Source organism: Rhopilema esculentum, chromosome 14, assembly GCF_057945365.1.
Source record: "Rhopilema esculentum isolate cy_ngs chromosome 14, ASM5794536v1, whole genome shotgun sequence".
Lineage (NCBI taxonomy): Eukaryota > Metazoa > Cnidaria > Scyphozoa > Rhizostomeae > Rhizostomatidae > Rhopilema > Rhopilema esculentum.
Window position 1 is genome coordinate 5132048 of NC_142828.1, and position 20650 is coordinate 5152697.

The 20650-nt window shown below is 37.1% G+C and overlaps 2 protein-coding genes across 2 annotated transcripts; both read left to right on the forward strand.

Moving 5' to 3' along the window:
- The first annotated feature begins 1762 nt into the window (after positions 1 to 1762).
- Positions 1763 to 17055, forward strand: LOC135696188 (b(0,+)-type amino acid transporter 1-like). The gene is made up of 2 exons (XM_089112442.1): positions 1763 to 5303; positions 8124 to 17055. Exon 2 carries the CDS (start codon positions 8186 to 8188, stop codon positions 9536 to 9538), a length of 1353 nt encoding a protein of 450 aa, XP_088968568.1. The 5' UTR covers positions 1763 to 5303; positions 8124 to 8185; the 3' UTR covers positions 9539 to 17055.
- Positions 17056 to 18497: 1442 nt separating this feature from the next.
- Positions 18498 to 20437, forward strand: LOC135696196 (b(0,+)-type amino acid transporter 1-like). Its single transcript, XM_089112468.1, has 2 exons — positions 18498 to 19772; positions 20384 to 20437. The coding sequence occupies exons 1-2, from the start codon at positions 18498 to 18500 to the stop codon at positions 20435 to 20437; spliced, it is 1329 nt and encodes a 442-aa protein (XP_088968594.1).
- Positions 20438 to 20650: the final 213 nt, after the last annotated feature.

Consider the following 20650-nt stretch of genomic DNA (forward strand, 5'->3'; position numbering starts at 1 on the left):
AAGCATTGGTCAAGCACAACAGGGCGAAAGTTTTAAAAATGACCCTTTTTCATCAAGTGAAGGTGTACCATCCATGGAACAGAAAAAGAGTTTGAGAGATTGGATAGTTCAAGTTCCACCATTGCTGCTCACAGTTTATTTTCCGATTAAAGAAGTTCGTGTCAGCAAAAAACTAAAGGAGCTGTGTTTCAAAAACTTCCGTCAGTGAAAGGAGCAAATAGGAAGAAGGTGCGATGTAGCGTTTGCTTTCGAAACATTGACAAAGCTAAGATTTATGCACCAAATGAAAAGGTGCCAGAAATATGTCAAGAGCTAGGAGTTGTATCCCATTCCAGAACTTTGGATAACCATCTAACATCCAGAGTACATGTAGAGTGTTTGAGGGCCGACAAACTTCGCATGCTTTCGCCGGCAGAATTTGCAACCACAGCCCCTATGGATAGTGCACTGACAATTGCAAATAAAAATGAGTTGCTCACAGTGGGAAGGTTAATGCACTATATTTACAATGATGCAAAAAGGGGGTACGTTAAGTGCGTATTCCTGGCTTGTTCCTTGTTTATTGATAGAAGAAAACCCAGCTGCTTAAACTCTTGAGATTTGGTGACTCGAATAAAAGTGTTAAAACAAGATTGAATAAGAGAGGGCTTATACAGTCACCTTGGAGAACACCATGTTTACCAGTAATGAAAGAGGTTGCAACTTTTTTGCATATGATAGAAGTGTAGAAGTCGTTGTAGAGACTTTTCATTAAATTTTATTTCTTCAGGGATGTTTTGATACTCTATGACTTTTATAATCAAATTATGATCAACTTCACCAAAGACGCGTTTAAGATAGAGCAAAGAAATGACATGGACCTTTGTTTGACACGTAATCATTATAACAATAATAAGCAATTCATTTTAAAGTACTTCTAATTTAATCTCAGTTCACCAATTTAAATAATTCTAACCAAACCTTAGAGAACTTCAGAGCAGAGGTTTATCTTCTAACACCGTAAATTCTCTTTTAAGCCCCTCGGGGGCCTATTATTTTCCAGCACTTTAAAGGGGGCTTATAAGAAAGGTGTTTCATTTCATTTTCATCAATCTATTTTAGATAAAATTTAATACATATGACAATAAAAATAATAACAAATTTACTACATCAAACAAAAAAAATAAACATGGGACTGTATATAAAATAGACTGATTAAGGAGAAGCTCTCTAAATAGATAAACTAATCGAGAGAGAGCCGCCCCCCCGCCCCCCATAAAAGAAAACTTAAAAGAAAATTATTATTTAAAACAACAACAAATATCGATATATATAAATACAAATACAAAATATAATGAACCAGATAAGCCTCATCAAATTCACTAGTTAAGCATAGGAGTCAATAAAGTACGCTTTTATTTTAGATCGAAAAACAGAAATTGAAGCAGCAACTCGTATAAAAAGCGGAAGAGTATTCCATAATTTGGAGCCAAAATATTGTACTGTTTTGAGGCAATGAAGGGTTGTTCGTTTCAAGGAAACGAATAGATCACCTCTTGTGGCCTGACGAGTTTCAAACCTATGAACAGAAGAATCCGGCGTGAAATAGTTATGAAAATAAACTTGTGAGAGCTTTTTTATAGCTTTATAAACAAATGTTAGAAAATTTAAATGTAATATATCTTGAAGTTTGATTATATTTAATGAATGAAATAAAGGTGCAGATGGGGCTGTAGGTATTTGAAAGTTTATACATCTAAAGATTTTCTTTTGCAGCAGAAAGAATGGAGTAAGGTAGTTGTCGAATGTAAGACCCCAAACAATAATTCCGTAATTAAGAAATGATGAAAACAGTGAATCATACAGACAGAGAAGAGTTGGAAAGGGAATCCAGTGTCTTAGAATGAAGAAAAGTCCAGTGGTTCTAGACAATTTTTTGCGACGTTCACAGGTATGGTATTTCCGGGAAAGGTGCTCGTCAACAAGGACTCCAAGGAACTTAACATACTTACTTCTTTTTATATTTTTTTGTCCAAAATTGAGAGGGATGACATCTGGTAGTTTCTTCTTGGGTGCGTGGAATAGTACAAAGTTAGTTTTGTCAATATTCAATGCAAGTTTGTTACAATCCATCCAGGTTTTTACCTTCTTAAGTTCTTTATTTACTTTTTTGGTCAGTCTAGTAAGATTATCTGTTTCAAATAAGTATTGGTGTCATCGGCAAATAAGAAGAATGTTAAACGCTTAAATGAGTTTGGTAGGTCATTTACATAAATTAAAAACAGCAAGGGACCCAGCACTGATCCCTGAGGAACAGCGCATGTTATATCACAGAAAGAACATTAATGTCCATTTACGGAGAAAAATTGTTTGCGATCGTTTAAATATGATTCAAACTACTGTAGAGAATTTCCTCGGATTCCATAGTGTTCCAGCTTGCTTAGAAGAATATCATGGTTTACATCATCAAACGCTTTTTTGGAGATCAATAAATATTCCACACCCAAATCTGTTATTGTCTAGGGAAGACTTGATATTCCCAGTTAAACTCACTAGTGCATGGTCAGTAGAGTGACCACTACGAAATCCAAATTGCAAGTTAAACAACAATTCACATGCCTCAAGAAATCTATAGAGGCATTGATACATTAATTTTTCAAATATTTTGCTGAAAATTGAAAGGAGGGAAATTGGTCTATAATTTGATTTTTTGGTAGTGAGACCTTTCTTAAATACTGGGATCGCCTTCGCTTTTTTAGCTTATTAGGAAAAATACCAGTTTCAAAAGATTCATTGATCAAAATTGATAGGTCAATGGAAATGTGGGGATCTAGAATTTTCAGCAATTCATATTGCATGCTATTTGAACCACTAGATTTACCATTTTTTAGAGATTTAATGACTCTGATACTTCATCGGAGGTAGAAGGGAAAATGAAGAAGGAATCCTGATTGGGATTGGTTAGGTAAGACAATGAAGACCTTGGGTTTCTTAGGATCTTCTATGTGATGTCATTAGCAACACTCGTAAAGTAATGATTAAATTGATTAGCTATTTTAACTTGATCCTTAATTTGGGAGCCGTTTTTATCTGTTAGGTATGAAATCGTGTCTAGATTTATACAAACAATCTTTTGGTGGTACAAAACTTGAAAATGGCTTTGATAAAAGCAAAAATTTAGTAAACTAAAGCTTTTCGTCTGACACTCTTCAGAGTTTAAACATCAGAACATATATCGAAAACTCTACGCTAGGAAAAATATATACCCAGTTCTGGATCGAAAAAGGCCTACGTATTGTTTATACTAAATATTTGTATTTTTCAAAGCCATTTGTGTCTAGATTGTTTGATTTTAAGCTGACAATATTCTTTATACCTTTCCAAAGCATTTTCATATTACTTTTGTTTTCATCAAAATAATGATAATAGTAGTTTTTCTTAGATTCCTTCAGCTCATTAACGACACGGTTTCCAAAAAGTTTAAATGCCCTTATTAGATCTGTTTCGGAGTTAGTAGACTAAAGCTGTTGAGATAACCTAGAACGAATTTGAGAGCGGCTATCCGAACAAAATTAGTTCACCTAAGAAAGTGGATTAGATTAGTTCGAATAGCTATGTGGTACAGTGTAAACGCTTTTATCCGGATAAATTTTATCCACATTGTATCTTGCTCGAAAGCGATTGGCTATTTCATCTAAATTAGTTTTCACTGTCTCCCCATCAAGACCTTTCGCCATCTTGGCTGCCTTGTTGTCGATAAATACTCGTGTTCAAAGTGCAGTATCTTGCCAGTCCACGTAAAATTGGCATCTTTGTCAGCTTTCCCTACTTTCGTTGCTAGTTCAGTGTCATTTTGTTGCACGAACAAACTATTAAAACACACTAGGCCTAATTTGTATTGACAACATCTTTGGATTTGGTCTAAAAGAGAAGCAGATGATTCTGAAGAGAGAATGAAGTCTTTTTACGTTGGTGGGAATTTTGTTATTATTTGGTTGCCCAGAGAAGACTTCATTTTGGGCATTCTGTGCATGATTTAGGTCATGTGACTGAAGTTATCCGGCACAGTGTAAACGGGAGGGCAAAGTGGACAAACTTTTTGCGGCACAATGTAAACGCAAATCAATCCGAACGTAATTTTATCCGGCACAGTGTAAACGGGGTCTAAGTGTAGAGGTAGTTTCTGGTATGCGGGTAGGATGAAGAACCGACGGCTGTAGGTGTTGTGAGAACATCATGTTAGTGAAATCGTTTCTTGGGGTATGATTTGCATGCTCTAACAGATTTATATTAAAATTTCCCATTATAAAGATGAGCTTATTTTCATTTTCAATTTAAGATAACCTCTCCTGAAAATGATCACTAAATCTTGCTGTATCAGTTCTTGGATGACGATATGCACAGCAACATAAAATATTTTTAGCTTTAGGATTAATAATTTCAATCCAAATTGTCATTTTTTGCTTTCATCATTTTTTGTTTTTCAGATCTAAGGCTGGCTATATAGAATTTTTGGTAGTCTCTATTTGTAAATATTTTGGGACCTCTCTTCATGAAATCACCTTCAGACAGTCCTGTTTCAACATTAGTTGTGTTTTGAAAGTGACTTTTACAGTTTGTCATTATTAAATCTATGCATCGTGGGTTATCTGGCTTGTGACAGGTTGGATTCTTGATCAAGTTAACCAGAGTCCAGAAAAAGTAATAACCTTCCTCCGTCTGCAATTTTTATAATTCAAACCTTCCTCATTTAGCAACTCAAAGCTGTCTGATTAACAGTTGTTGCTCAAAAATTATGTAAATATTATCTCTTAAAATGCAAAACAGTCGTTACACCCATTTACTACATTCGATCAAATTAAATGAGTTTTTCAGGCACATTTATTCTGATACGTCAGACAGGTACTTTTAAAACCACGGTACTCTTAGTCTCTTTTTTGGTTTCCCCGTGTTGTCGCGAAGGTGGAAGTTTGAAAAAAACTAGTTGTTTTGGGCCCTCTACACGCTTTATTTTTGCTCTGGGTGGTTGGTCGTGATGCTTTGTATTTGGTTGTTATTTGAGGTTATCTTTTCTGCATTCTTCTCCGCAATAAAAACAGATAACACGAAACTTGCTTCCATCCTTTCCTCATTTATTGTAGCCATATATAGAGCTTCCGTCGCAACACACCCAATGGCTAATTCAGTTTCGCACTTTCACTACGTTTCATTTCACAAGTTTTCCCGCCAAAATTCACCTTGTTTCCGTAATCGTAAATGAGGCTCCATGTAGCAAAGGTTGAGTAACAGCAAAATGGCGGTGACACTAACACAGTAAGACTATGGTAGGAGAAACATCCAATTCATGAGAAGAAATTATTAAAGTCTTTGTTCAGAAACAAAGATAGTTTTAAGGAAAATGAGAAGCTCTGATTGTGGAGCAGTGCGCTAGTTTTTCCTGTCGATATGACCAGCACAATACAACAACACGACTGTGATTAATGATTATTTTATGTTGTAAGAACATGTACAAACTATGAGTTGGATAATAGAACGTAGATACAGCATACATTTTACCACTCCTTCTATTATGACCAATTTACTTTATTTTCCTCAGGCAGTCAGTGTATTATAAACTTTGTAAAATCCAGAGTCAAATTATATAATTTCATGGGTACATTTGACTTTCATATGCAATAGAAACCCAATAATATCACAATTCTAGTTGGCTTACATTTGCCTTACATCTGCAGATTAAGATTTATAGTTATACATCTGGCATCTGACTTTCTTTCTAACTTATGTTATTTCCCAAAGCTAGTTCTAAATTTAAAAATGTTAGAGAGCAGTATGTATCATTCTATACATAGGTTAATTATTGTATTGTATTGTATAGATTAAAACACACTAATTAAGACTAACACAAATGAAGTAACCAAGATTTGATTTTACAAAGATTCTACAAAGGTATGTCCTGTTCTGATCACTGCAACAGATACACCAAATTTAATTTCTTGTCTCAGAAAAGCACATGACAAAAAAGACATTTATTTTATGTATATTAATTCATACTTAACTTAATTTTAAGATGACTGATTCCAAATGAAACACCTTCTTCCTATCTTTCTGCATTATATTCATGTTCAAATACAGATTGCTTAAGTAGTGGGATTCTCTGTCACTGATAAATCTCTCTGCATTATATTGATGTTCAAATACAGATTGCTTAAGTAGTGGGATTCTCTGTCACTGATAAATCTCTCTGCATTATAGTGATGTTCAAATACAGATTGCTTAAGTAGTGGGATTCTCTGTCTATCACCATGTTCAGATCACTGATAAATCTCAGGTTGTTAGAAACTATGTTTGCTTGAGAAACATTCATCTACATCTTTACACTTCCCTCAAAAACATTTTAATATCCCTTGCCATGCTGTAGATTTGTAAGTTTTCACAAACTTCCTGTGGTCTAAACACACAAGCCTTTGAAATTGGAAGATTGGGCTTTACGGAATTACTTATTAACCTTCCTCAAATACGACGTTAACAGGCAAAACCTCCCTCTGGCTCCCAGCCGTGGAACAGTCAATTTTTCTGGACTCTAAAGTTAACTAATATGTTTACTGTGCTCCCGTCGATGCGACACTGCGCTGTTTTCGAAGTCATCTTACGGTACTTTATGCCCTCTCGTTGTGCGCAATACTCCGACCCACAAAACGTGTTCTTTTCTCACTAGGAACCTGGGGCGAGGTCGCTTACAATGTCAAAACTCTTTTCGTGAATAAATGTAGAATTTAATTAGCCACCGAGTATATTTAACGAGCAAACATAAAAAAGAATGAACCAATATTTAATTCGAATGAACATTAAACAGAACGAATAAACTTTAAATAGAACGAATGAACATCAAATTGAACGAATAAACATTAAATTGAACAAATAAACATTGGATTGAACGAATAAACATTGAACTGAACGAATCGTTCAGTATTAAATTGAATGAAATTTGTGGTTCACCGGTTTTGAAAAGCCCGCACTAAACACTAACTGACCCATGATTTATCTAGAAGGAACGCAAAACCTTTTAATGCCACTCTTAGTTAGAATTAACTAGCTAAAAATCCGAATAAAAATGATGACAATTTTACCTTGTTTCCGACGACGATCACTGGTTATGTTGGCAGCAACAACGCGGAACAACGCGGACATCGTCACAAATTCCCAAATATGATTGGATTTTGGAACCATGACAATGACAGGAAAGCAACCAGCTTAAAGGCTCTTGGGAAACTGGCATGCCTAGCGGCATCTGTCTTGAGAAACTGGTTGAGTCGCAAAGCATGCCAGTTGCGCAAGGCACTATGTCCAATTAGTCAACCGTTTAGAGTTAACAGGCTTTGCAGCGCGTTTATATTCGATGAACAGTGAGAATTAGCCTTTAGTTGCCGAATGGATACGTAACAATAGGTTATTGTGCAGCCCATCCAAAGGAAAATTTAAATTTTCATTTAAATTTCCATTCTAAATGAAAATTGAAAAACTATTCTAAAAAGACCAGTGCTGGAAATTTCTACTTCATGTCACTGGTAGTCTATATCATTTCACTTTTGGAGTAGACAAATGACAAGCATAACCTACTTTCTTGTTACAGTTACATAAGAAAACCAACAAAACAGATCCGTTGGTAGAAAACATTTGCCCTGCAAAAATTAGTTTTGCCCTGCGAAAAGGTCCTACTTTCATGGTTGGGGGAGGGTGGACCACTTTTTTCGAAAGCTGCGCCCCCCTGAGCCACTCCCACTCCTAGAGATGCTCCCACTGCATCCCTGTACTTCAGGGTCATACGGTCTCAGGTCTTAGGGTCTCAGGGTCTGATTTTTACAGCGACCAAAAATGGCTTGATGTTACAGCTTACTATTATTTTTAAACAGCGGACAAAAAGGCCTTTCCCTTGGTTTTGTCCTTCACAAAGACGGTCTCGTCTTAAAAGTAGCCGGAGAATCCGAAGATGGCTAGGCTCAATAACACAGAATCAACTGCACTCCTTGCTTCGCAAACATCTGAGCATTTGTCAGGTTCTCGGGAGTCGATTAATGGCGTCCAACTGAATGCTAAAGAACTTGCAAGAAGTCTTGGCTTTTGGCATGCATTTATTTACGTTGTAGGAATCCTGTTTGGCTCTGGTATCTACGTCTCCCCAAGCCTTGTTGCAAGAGAAACTAACAATATGGCTATAGCGTTGGTAGTTTGGTTTATCTCTGGAATGATACCCATCTTGGGTGCATTGTGCCTTTGCGAACTGGCTTGTGCAATTGGTAAAACAGGAGGTGAATACATTTTTAACAAAGAAGCCTTCGGAGATATTGCTGCATTTGTGACTTTGTGGACGAAGGCTGTTATCTGTTTTCCCGCTACCATCGCTGTGTTGGGAATGGCGATCAGTGAGTACATTTTAAGCCCGTTTATTGACATAACTGCCTCCAATGGAGTTTGGATAGCAAAAGCTGTTGCTGTGCTTTTCATCGTGATGTCTGCTATCATAAATTCTTTGAGCGCCTCGTTTGTTGGCAAAACCCAAGTCTTTTTCACGGCCATCCAGTCACTATCAGTGCTATTTTTCATCTCTCTGGGAATATGGAAAGCTTCTACAGGACACACTCAAAATTATGTTTCTATTTTTGACAATTCCAGCAAATTTGAACTCAGTAGTTTGGGTATAGCATTTTACAATGGACTTTGGGCATATGATGGATGGGGCTATATTTGCACAATCACAGAGGAATTGAAAAACCCAAAAAGGGACATCCGATTAGCAATTCTTTTTGGAGTCGGATTTGTTATTCTATGTTACCTTTTGATTAACTTAGCGTTGTTGACGGTTTTAACCCACGGAGAAATTGCAAGTTCATTGTCAGTGTTTACGCTGTTTGTGACAAAGATTCTCGGCAAAAATGTCGCATTCTTTGTGCCCTTTGCTGCTGCTTTTTCCTGTTTCAGTGCACTGAATGGAATAAATTTTATTTCCTCTCGAATTGTTCTCTCTGGCTCTCGCGAAGGACATTTGCCTGAACCATTGTCGTACATTCATATGGACAGAAGAACGCCCATACCAGCTGTCTTATTTCAATCTACATTGTCAACGATTTGGATCCTCGTTCTTGGAGGTGGCACGCAAAGTCTTGTTATTTACTATTCATTTGCAATTTGGTTTACATATGGCTTAGCGATATTCGGTGTCATTGTTTTACGGGTGCGCCAACCAGATCTACCGAGACCCTTCAAGGTATGGATTATCAACCCGATATTCATGACATTAGTTTCTCTGTTACTTTTAGCTTTCCCATTTTTAAAACGACCAGTTGAGTGCAGTTTAAGCATGGTTTTTGTTTTAGTAGCAGTTCCGATATACTTTCTAGTTGTTCAGGAACGAAACTGCACTCCAGACTGGCTGCGCAGTTGGAAAGACAAACTATACTTATGTATCCTTTTGCGCTGTAACCTCGTGAAGTGTGTTTTTGTTGCCAGCAAGATTCAAGGAGCGGATTTCCAAAAAGATACTACAAGTATTGAGTTGAATTAATCAGCAACGTAAATTCTAGTTAAGATTCAAACTTTGATCCGTTCTAGTTCTATGTATTCTCTAATCACACTTATGTATTCTTCAAATCTGATTTCTAACGCATACTTCAACGTGTACATTAAGTGACTACAAGAATAACTATTGAGGAGTACCAAACACTTTCTTACAAGCCATGGCTTTGCAAAAATCATTTATTTGTCACGAGATCTTTTCCAGAAAGAGGTCGCCATAACGTTACAAGTTTTGTCAGCCTTCCCATTCACTCTAATTTACTTTGCAAAATAAATGATCCTGTTGCTCAAGCAGTGGATTGATACTAGATATGTTAATCGCCAAAAATTGCAGACGGTAAAACTTTCACCTCTAAAGTTTTCTGCTAATAAACAATTTGGAACTTCTGAGAATCATTTTTCCTTAAGATTACGATATGATTTATTGACCAGGCAATGTTGATGATAAAATAAAAGGATGCGAACATCCATGTAATTAAATATACGTAGAATCCGATTCACGTAGAAAGAAAATCCACTCACAAAATTCAAGTGAGTCGCACAAAAAGAAAAAAGACCCGCAGAAAAATGAAACTCGTCACACATTTTTAGCAGATTGAGTCGCACAATTAGAAAAGAGGTCGCACTTAAAGAAGAATGGGTCACACGTTGGAAAAGGGAAGGTTTTTTATTGAATTGAATGAATTTTTGTTCAGCGATGATGTTTTGCCCAAACTGCGGAATTTCAGAGACAAGACCCACTTTCTCATCATTGGAATAAAATAATATGCGCGTATTCTTGGACTATTGGGACTATTGTTCAATTCGATCACAGAAACATGCAGACAGGCTGAAAGTTGTGTTAGAATTATCTACTTGATAACAGCATTGACTTTTTATACATTCCAAAACGTTACATAACAAGTTACTGTAATACCTTGACTACACGCTACTTTACTGTTGAACAAACACTTAGTTGGGATACCGTCTTTAAAAAACCATCTTCCCTTGCCTCTGACGGAGAAAACAAAAATACTGGCGTAAAGAATGGTTTATGGACCAAGCTAGACAGTATGAGAAAAGTTAGTGGCAGTTAACTCCCACTTCTAAAATTGTGGTGTGCCTGGAGTAAGTCCAATCTTGCTTGGGTTTCAGTGATAAAGAATGTGGCAGAAGGCAATTAAAAAAGCCACTGCGGTGTGTACATTTTTTCACCAACATGGCACAAGATGGAGGGAACTAAGAAAGGTGGCAGAAAAAAATGAATTGCACCTAATGAGATTGCCATGCTATTTTGAAATGAGATGGGCTCAGTGTGCAGCCCAGCTTTTTCAAAACATAGTTTCAAGTTGGTGTGTATTAATGACGTACTTTAAGGAAAGCACTGAGCCTCAAGAACAAGGTTTTTTTGAAAAGCTACAAGATCATGATTTCCTGCTCTTGGTGTGCTTCGTTGCTGATGTGACATCTCTATTTAGACCATTCGAAATGAGGTTCTTACAAGTATCAAAACGTTTTTGAAGGCAAGATTCGACGACAAAGAGTTTGTTGAGCTAAATGCAATTAAGAACTTGCCATCAGCAAAAGAACAAGGCTTACGAAAGCTTCTTGCAGCTATCGTCTCGGACAAAAGTTTAGCAGATTTCGTCAAAGCATGCGTTGAAGTAGGACAAATGAAAGACTTGAATCACAGTGATCTGAGACTTGTACTCCAAAGAATTTTACCAGAAGAAACAATGGAGCCATTAAAAGTGGCCTTGGCTCGTATTACGCAGCACAACCGCAATCTGCTTATGTTGAAAGGTTGATTTCTGCTTGCAACAAAATAAAAACAGATGGGCAAAGCAGTATTGCTCCAGAAACACTTCGCAAATGTATGCACATTGCAATAAATATGCCTGATCTTGCTTGTTTTGATTTCCGATCAGCTGCTCTCTTTCCGATCAGCTGATTCCCTTTCCGCGACGAGGTACTTACTATCCTAACAAGTTTACGTTCTCTCTTTCCGTTTTCCGTTGCTTATCCGATCTTCCAAATTTTTCCTTGTCCAATTTGAAATACAAATGATAAACGCATGTATCTGATTCCAAAGATATTAAAAAAGCTTAGCCCGTATCTCTTGAGATATTCGTGTCACGATACCCAATTTTTTCTTCATTCATTTAGATGTATTTTTTCTATTCTATTGTCATCAAATAGTTTGCTTCTTTTAGTTTAGCCAATTTTTTGCTAATCAGTTTAATGACTAACTTTGATTACATCGTTTCAGCTCTACCTACGTTTTACCCTCGTTTTCATTCCTTTTCGGTGTCTACTTTTAGTGCATGACTCGGTTGTTTTTCTTACATTGTATCGTCGCTAAAGCTAATATCATGTTAGTCACTTTTCCTGTTTTTCTAAAATATTATTGGTTAAGTTCTTCACGTGTTTCCGCGTAGCTTTTTATTTAAACAGTAGTTTGTAATTAGAATTTAACTTGTGTTCCATGTCTCACTGGAGTCATGTTTTTGTTGATTGAATAAAAATGTTAATGTGAAATTTGTACTTTTCTATACCGCTCGAGCCTGACTGCCCTTCACACTCGCTACCAGCTAAGTTTTTCAGATCATTTCTTTGTTCTACTATTCCTCTATAAAGACCACACAAAAAGAATATTAAAGATGATTCACATCACGTCCTGTCAATTTCAATGCATTGTTTAAATGAATAGACATAATCTTCACAGTAGACAAAATCTAAATAGACACAGTCTGATTGTCAGGAATAAAGTCCCTACAATTAGACTGAAACTGTGTCTCATTTTTCTTTTTATCAGTTAGTTTTTATTTTTAATCAAATTTTAGTGTTTAATTCTTCTCCTGTTGTAACCAGATGATCAAGCCTCCAAATGATAACGCATCGAAAGTAGTTGATAAGTTGAATGAATACAGTGAACAAGGACAATCTTTTGGTAACCTTAAATCTAATTTTATGTGGCATATGTAGCAAACGAGTAAATTCAAACCAAAAGTTTTTGAACTACAAGCAATGCAACCACCGTATCCATATTACTTGTAATGACACATCATCGAAAGAATATCCACCATTTTGTGTTGAGCCCTGTGTTAAAAACTGGATCTGCCTTTCCTGCACCTTTATTAATACCGCAAGTATATTTCCGTTCTCTCTGGAGACTGGTGAGTCCCTGCTTGCCTTGAATAGCATCAATCTTCCCTCGCTTACTTACCTTATGCCATCTTATGAAATAACGTCCCAGCTTTTTACTTTACCCAATCAATCTGACTATGATATAGATAAATATCTAAATGGTCATATAATTTCACAATATTGTGTAATAGAATAGCTTGGTTTTTTTGTATCACAAATAAAAACAACTCAAAATTAACTACATATAAATATTCTGTGTCTGCCGTAGCCGGAAAAGACATGATGTCATCGAGCTCCAACTACGACAGCACTTACATTGATAGTAACATTAATCTAAATGACAAAAAGATAAACAACAACTTAACCGGGTGTCTTAGAAGGAACACATTCCCCATCCACATTAATGTTGTTAATCCAGACAAAGCTATTAGTCTATCTTAGAGACCAATAGCTTAGTTCTTTAGAAGCTTCAGATAAAAATTTCTCACTTCTTCACATGAATATCCTTAGCCTTCCCCTCCATCATCATGAACTTCTTGGTCTCTTATCTAACATGGACATTGATTTCAAGGTGATTGGTCTTTCCGAAATTTAACTCCTTAAAGATATACCAATATGTTTTAACACTTATATTCCTGGATACGAATTCCATCATACTAGTTCCAATAGTGCCTCTGGTGGTGTGGGAATCTATGTTAAATTTAATTTGACTGTTAATAAAAGGGATGATCTCACATATTGTGATAATGAATTTGAGACAATTTGGATTGGAATTGATAATCCTAAAGCTAAAAACACTTTATCTTGCTGTGCATATCGTCATCTAAGAACTGATACAGCATAATTTTGTGATCATTTGCAGGAGAGGTTATCTGAAATTGAAAATGAAAATAAGCTCATCTGTATAATGGAAGATTTTAATATAAATCTGTTAGAGCATGCAAATCATACCCCAAGAAACGATTTCATTAACATGATGTTCTCACAACACCTACAGCCGTCGGTTCTTCATCCTACCCGCATACCAGAAACTACCTCTACACTCAGACCCCGTTTACACTGTGCCGGATAAAATTGCGTTCGGATTGATTGCGTTTACATTGTGCCGCAAAAATTTTGTCCACTTTGCCCTCCCGTTTACACTGTGCCGGATTCAGTCACATGACCTAAATCATGCACAGAATGCCCAAAATGAAGTCTTCTCTGGGCAACAAAATAATAACAAAATTCCCGCCAACGTAAAAATAATTCATTTTCTCTTCAGAATCATCTGCTTTTCTTTTAGACCAAATCCAAAGATGTTGTCAATACAAATTAGGCCTAGTGTGTTTTAATTGTTTGTTCATGAAACAAAATGACACTGAGCTAGCAAAGAAAGTAGGGAAAGCTGAAAAAGATGCCAATTTTACGTGGACTGGCAAGATACTGCACTTTGAACACGAGTATTTATCGACAACAAGGCAGCCAAGATGGCGAAAGGTCTTGATGGGGAGACAGTGAAAACTAAATTAGATGAAATAGCCAATCGCTTTCGAGCAAGATACGACGTGGATAAAATTTATCCGGATAAAAGCGTTTACATTGTACCACATAGCTATCCGAACTAACTTAATCCACTTTCTTAGGTGAGCTAATTTTGTTCGGATAGCCGCTCTCAAATTGGTCCTAGGTTATTTCAACAGCTTGAGTCTACTAACTCCGAAACAGATCTAATAAGGGCATTAAGACTTTTTCGAAACCGTGTCGTTAATGAGCTGAAGGAATCTAAGAAAACTACTATTAGCATTAGCATATTTCTATCTAAACCCAAATTTCCCACTGTTAACTTCGCTAAATTCAAAGGGCTGTGGGTTAGGTATATTTCCATTATTTTCATGATACTTGGGTGGTTTTTATATTTCTAAATTTCTTTATCAATTAGTTCATTTATACTAAGTGTAATTGAAATGTGAGCCACATCTTCTTGATTTCCTAGATCTTGTGTTATGTTAAGAAAATAATTATTTAATAATTCTGCAATCTTGCGATCATCACTAATCGATTCTTGATTTTCTTCCAATGTAATGAAGAGTGTTGTTTGTATCTTTTCTGCAAAGACCTGTTTGATCGCTCTTCAGAATTAACGATTATCTCATTATGCATTTGATTATAAATGTGTATACACTTTACACATTTGTTCCTTTGCCCTTTATCTGCTTTATGCTTTCATCATTTTTGGTTTTAGTATATCGATTTTTCTGTTTGCTACGATGCATTATTGCCTTACGTAATTCCTTCGTTATAAATGACCCGTTGTTTGCACGAACATACTTTCTCTTAATGGGTGCATGTTTATTCAAAGCATTTGACTGAGATATCAACACTTCCGTAGTCTCTATAGTTTAGTATCCGATGATTCAAAATTTCAGATCTAAGGCTGGGTATATCGAATTTTTAGTAGTCTCTATTTGTAAATATTTTGGGACCTCTCTTGATGAAATCACCTTCAGACAGTCCTGTTTCAACATTAGTCGTGTTTTGAAAGTGACTTTTACAGTTTGTCATTATTAAATCTATGCATCGTGGGTTATCTGGCTTGTGACAGGTTGGATTCTTGATCAAGTTAACTAATATGTTCACTGTGCTCCCGTCGATGCTACACTGTGCTCCTTTCGAAATCATCTTACGGTACTTCATGCCCTCTCGTTGTGCGCAATACTCCGTATTAAATCTTTCATATCGAATATCGTATTAAATCTTTCAGTATTAAATTGAATGCATATCGATATAAAAATCAAATATATGTTCATTGAAATTAGGTGATAAAGATTATTGAATATTGCTACACATTGGCAGGCATAACTGAGTCAAACGACTCAAAGAAATATGAGAAGTAGATAAGTTGGTCTGAAGAGTCGGGAAACGTGCCAAACTACGTCACAGTCGAGAGGAAATTGTGTTATGCGAAACAATGACTTTGATAAATTTAATATGACTATAGACGGTCGAAATTAAAAATACTTTTTGAGGTTTTGGCCTTTCTCGATGATCCAAGTTCTTTTTTTAGCCGGCCAGTCTTAGCCAGGTTGCGTTGCTGTCAATGGTTCCAAATTCCAATCTTATTCAGAACAGTGTTCTTTCGTTAAAACCAAATATGACTATTCGATCAACGTTCTCGCTTAGGCAATGTGTATCGGCGTCCGCGTAGAGCGTGGTTGTTCTGCCTGCATTTCCTCTTCTAAGTCATCGGTTTCTGGGTTGTCTTCGTCTGAGTTCGCTTCCTCTTAACCTTCTAAAGAAGCATCTATCACATTTACCACATTGCTGTTATTTTCATTTGTTCTTTATATAGGTAGCTTTCATTTTTTCCAATGTTGTGTCTAATGCACACTTTTTTTACTTACCATATGTCTATGCATGGTGCTGTGGCTTGTGTCATTGTAGCTTTTTACTTAACTGGTCATGAATTAAAGAAAATGGCCAAAACTTGCATTTTTATTGTCAAAACGGTGACACGTACGCTCAGATGTTGAGGCTAGAACGTGAATATAATTTGTGGTGCACCCGTTTTGAAAAATTTGTGGTGCACCGGTTTTGAAAAGCCCGCACTAAACTTGAACACTAACTAACCCATGATTTATCTAGAAGAAACGCAAAACCTTTTAATGCCACTCTTCGTTAGAATTTACTAGCTAAAAATCCGAATAAAGATAACAATTTTACCTTGCTTCCGACGACGATCACTGGTTATGTTGGCAGCAACAACGCGGAACAACGCGGACCTCGGCACAAATGACAATAAACCAAAAATGGAACCATGACAATAACTGGAAAGCAACCAGCTTAAAGGCTCTCGGGAAACCTGCATGCCTAGCGGCATCTGTCTTGAGAAACTGGTTGAGTCGCAAAGCATGCCAGTTGCGCAAGAGCCTTTAAAGGCACTATGTCCAATTAGTCAACCGTTTAGAGTTAATAGGCTTTGCAGCGCGTTTATAATCGATGAACAGTGAGAATTAGCCTTTAGTTGCCGATTGGATACGTAACAATAGGTTATTGTGCAGCCCAACCAGAGGAAAATTTAAATGTCCAGCGAAATGCGTCGAGACATATAGCCTTTCAGACTGTTCGGCTAGAAACAGAACTTAACTCTGATCATTGAGCGAAAAACCACATCGAATTTTAGGCAGCCTTTCCACTAGCCCGGCTTAAAACACAGGTACTCGCACTCGGTATGAGGGGATTCTCGGGAGCATGGTTCACATCCTTCTTAAGAAATAGAAAACAATTCTGCTCAGTTAATGGAAAACAGTCGGGGGCTAGATTGGTAACATGTGGTATACCTCAAGGATCATGCTTGGGACCACTCCTGTTTATCATCTACCTAAATGACTTTGAAAAGTGCTTAGAAAGGCTAGCATGTATTCACAATCCCAGCTCGACCATGTGTACCGTGCACTTATCGAAAGCCATCTGAGATACGCTAATGTTATTTGGGGAAGTCTTCCTAAATCAAAATTGAATACACTCTGACGTCTGCAGGACAGAGCACGCTCGATTATTGATAAGGCCAGACTAAAAGACAACTGGTCTCATAACTGGCTGACCATTGAGCAACTAGCAAAGTTCGATCGATCAGTTATGACATCCAAAATAATCAGCAGACAATGTCCCGAAAGCCTTTTGGATAAATATCGTCATAGGACCCAGCACTCCAATTACAAAACAAGGAATTGCAGGGACCTATAAATCCCAAGAAATAACCTTGAATACGTCAAGAAAGGCTTTCACTATTCGGCTCTGAAAGCCTGGAACGATATTCCCATCAATATCAAAGAGCTCTCTACACTTAGTAAATTCAAAAAGCAATTGAAAAGTTATTATACGAGCTGAACGCAACATAAAACACGACTCCCTGGAAGAGCAGCTACTAAAAGATAGATTACTGTGCATAATTTAACTGTATATAAATTATATTAATGTAACTAGGATATTTATTTTCTTATTTGGTATTTAGTTGTAAGCTGAAGGGATTTTTATGTATAAAGAATATAAAATGAAAAATGAAATAACCCGGCTTAGTGGGAACGATCAAAAACGGATTAAAAACGGGTCGAAGAACTCATTTTAAAAACGGATAACTTTTAACCCGGTTTTGTTCTAACCCAGGCTAGTGGAAAGGTTGCCTCAAGCTTTTCATTTCGCCTATGTTGGAATCTTTTTTTTCGCGTTACTCAAAGTCTTTTCCATTACTACGCGGTTTGCCACTTTTTGCGCCTGTATAAACGAACGTACCAATTAAGCTCATTTCATACATTTGTTTGGTTGAAAATAAAAAAACTCATTCTGTTTAATCTAGAGACCATATCCTGTGCCAAATCCCCAGCCGTGCGCAATCGCGTGCACAATTGCGTGCGCAACACAAAATTTGATCCGGTTCACGGATGATTTTCCGGAGTGGGTTTTTGGCTTTGAGCCTTGTTGGATGACTGATCCGCGACGGACCGGGACGGATCAAAAAAAAGTTGCCATCGTTTCACCTTTTTTAACCGTTCCGGTACAGTAGTTTTCTTTTGACCGGAATTGAGTTAGAGCTCTTTGAACGCTAGAGCACTTGCGTCATAACGCAAGGATCCTGTGGAGATAAATATGTACTCATTCCAATCTGAAACGTTCCGCAGATTGAACGGAACGGATCAGACCAATAGGATCTGATCCGATCCGCGGATCGTTTCCCGGAGTAGGTTTTTGGCTTTGCATAGAATTTCATGTGAGTGACAGCTTGCGGAGACGTACATAAAGAAGCCTGATTCGTTTTGCAATCAGTCCTTTTGGGAAAAGTGAAGATGGCTGTGCTAAATAACACAGAATCGACTGCACTCCTTGCTTCGCAAAAATCTGAGCATTTGCCAGGTTCTCGGGAGTCGATTAATGGCATCCAACTGAATGTTAAAGAACTTGCAAGAAGTCTTGGCTTTTGGCATGCATTTGCCTACGTGGTAGGAATCTTGTTTGGCTCTGGTATCTACATCTCCCCAAGCCTTGTTGCAAGAGAAACTAACAATATGGCTATAGCGTTGGTAGTTTGGATAGTCTCTGGAATAATACCCATCTTGGGTGCATTGAGCCTTTGCGAACTGGCTTGTGCAATTGGCAAAGCAGGAGGTGAATACATTTTTAACAAAGAAGCCTTCGGAGATATTGCTGCATTCGTGACTTTGTGGGCGAAGGTTGTTGTTGGTTTTCCCGCTGCCATAGCTGTGTTGGGAATGGCGATCAGTGAGTACATTTTAAGCCCGTTTATTGACATAACTGCCTCGAATGGAGTTTGGATAACCAAAGCTGTTGCTGTGCTTTTCATTGTAGTGTCTGCCATCATAAATTCTTTGAGCGCCTCGTTTGTTGGCAAAACCCAAGTCTTTTTCACGGCCATTCAATCACTATCAGTGCTATTTTTCGTGTCTCTGGGAATATGGAAAGCTTCTACAGGACACACTCAAAATTATGTTTCTATTTTTGACAATTCCAGCAAATTTGAACTCGGTAGTTTTGGTATAGCCATTTACAATGGACTTTGGGCATATGATGGATGGGGCTATATTTGCACAATCACAGAGGAATTGAAAAACCCAAAAAGGGACATCCGATTAGCAATTCTTTTTGGAGTCGGATTTGTTATTCTATGTTACCTTTTGATTAACTTAACGTTGTTGACAGTTTTAACCCACGGGGAAATTGCAAGCTCATTGTCAGTGTTTACGCTGTTTGTGACAAAGATTCTCGGCAAAAATGTCGCATTCTTTTTGCCCTTTGCTGCTGCTTTTTCCTGTTTCAGTGCACTGAATGGTTCAAATTTCATTTTCTCGCGACTTGTTCTCTCTGCCTCTCGCGAAGGACATTTGCCTGAACCATTGTCGTACATTCATATGGACAGAAGAACGCCCATACCAGCTGTCTTATTTCAATCTACATTGTCAACGGTTTGGATCCTCGTTCTTGGAGGTGGCACACAAAGTCTTGTTATTTACTATTCATTTGCAATTTGGTTTACATATGGCTTAGCGATATTCGGTGTTATTGTTTTACGGGTGCGCCAACCAGATCTACCGAGACCCTTCAAGGTATGGATTATCAACCCGATATTCATGACATTAGTTTCTCTGTTACTTTTAGTTTTTCCATTTTTAAAACGACCAGTTGAGTGCAGTTTAAGCATGGTTTTTGTTTTTGTAGCAGTTCCGATATACTTTCTAGTTGTGCAGGAACGAAACTACACTCCAGACTGGCTGCGCAGTTGGAAAGACAAACTATACTTATGTATCCTTTTGCGCTGTAACCTCGTGAAGTGTGTTTTTGTTGCCAGCAAGAGTACCGTAAAGAATTGTCAAATAGATACTACAAGTGTTTAGTTGAAATAATCAATCAGCATTGGTTAGGAAGGAATTTTGGTGCTGGTGCGAGGTTTCGACCGGTAAGAAGGAATAAAGTGAGCATTACTATTAGTCACGCTTTAATTTAAAATTATGTACCATAAATTCTCTTTTGAATCCCCCTTCTTATTAAGTCCCTCTCTTTTATTAGCCGCCCCTTTTCAGAAGGAAAAGTTTAACAAGCCCCCTTCCCCACAAATATGATTTAATGAGATCAAAATAAGGAATAAAGTCCCTACAATTTGACTGAATCTGTGTCTCATTTTTTTATCAGTTAGTTTTTATTTTTAATCAAATTTTAGTGTTTAACTCTTCTTCTATTTGAACCAGATGATCAAGCCTCCAATTCAAGTTAGGGGTCTGGAGCACAGGCTAGCCTTCAAATGATAACACATTTAAAGTAGTCGATAAGTTGAATCAATTCAGTGAACAAGGACAACCTTGTTCACTGTTTGGTAACTTAAATTCTAATTTATGTGGCATACGAAGCAAACGAGTAAATTCATACCAAAAGTTTTTGAACTGCTAGCAATGCAACCACCGGATAGTATCATTAATCTAAATGACAA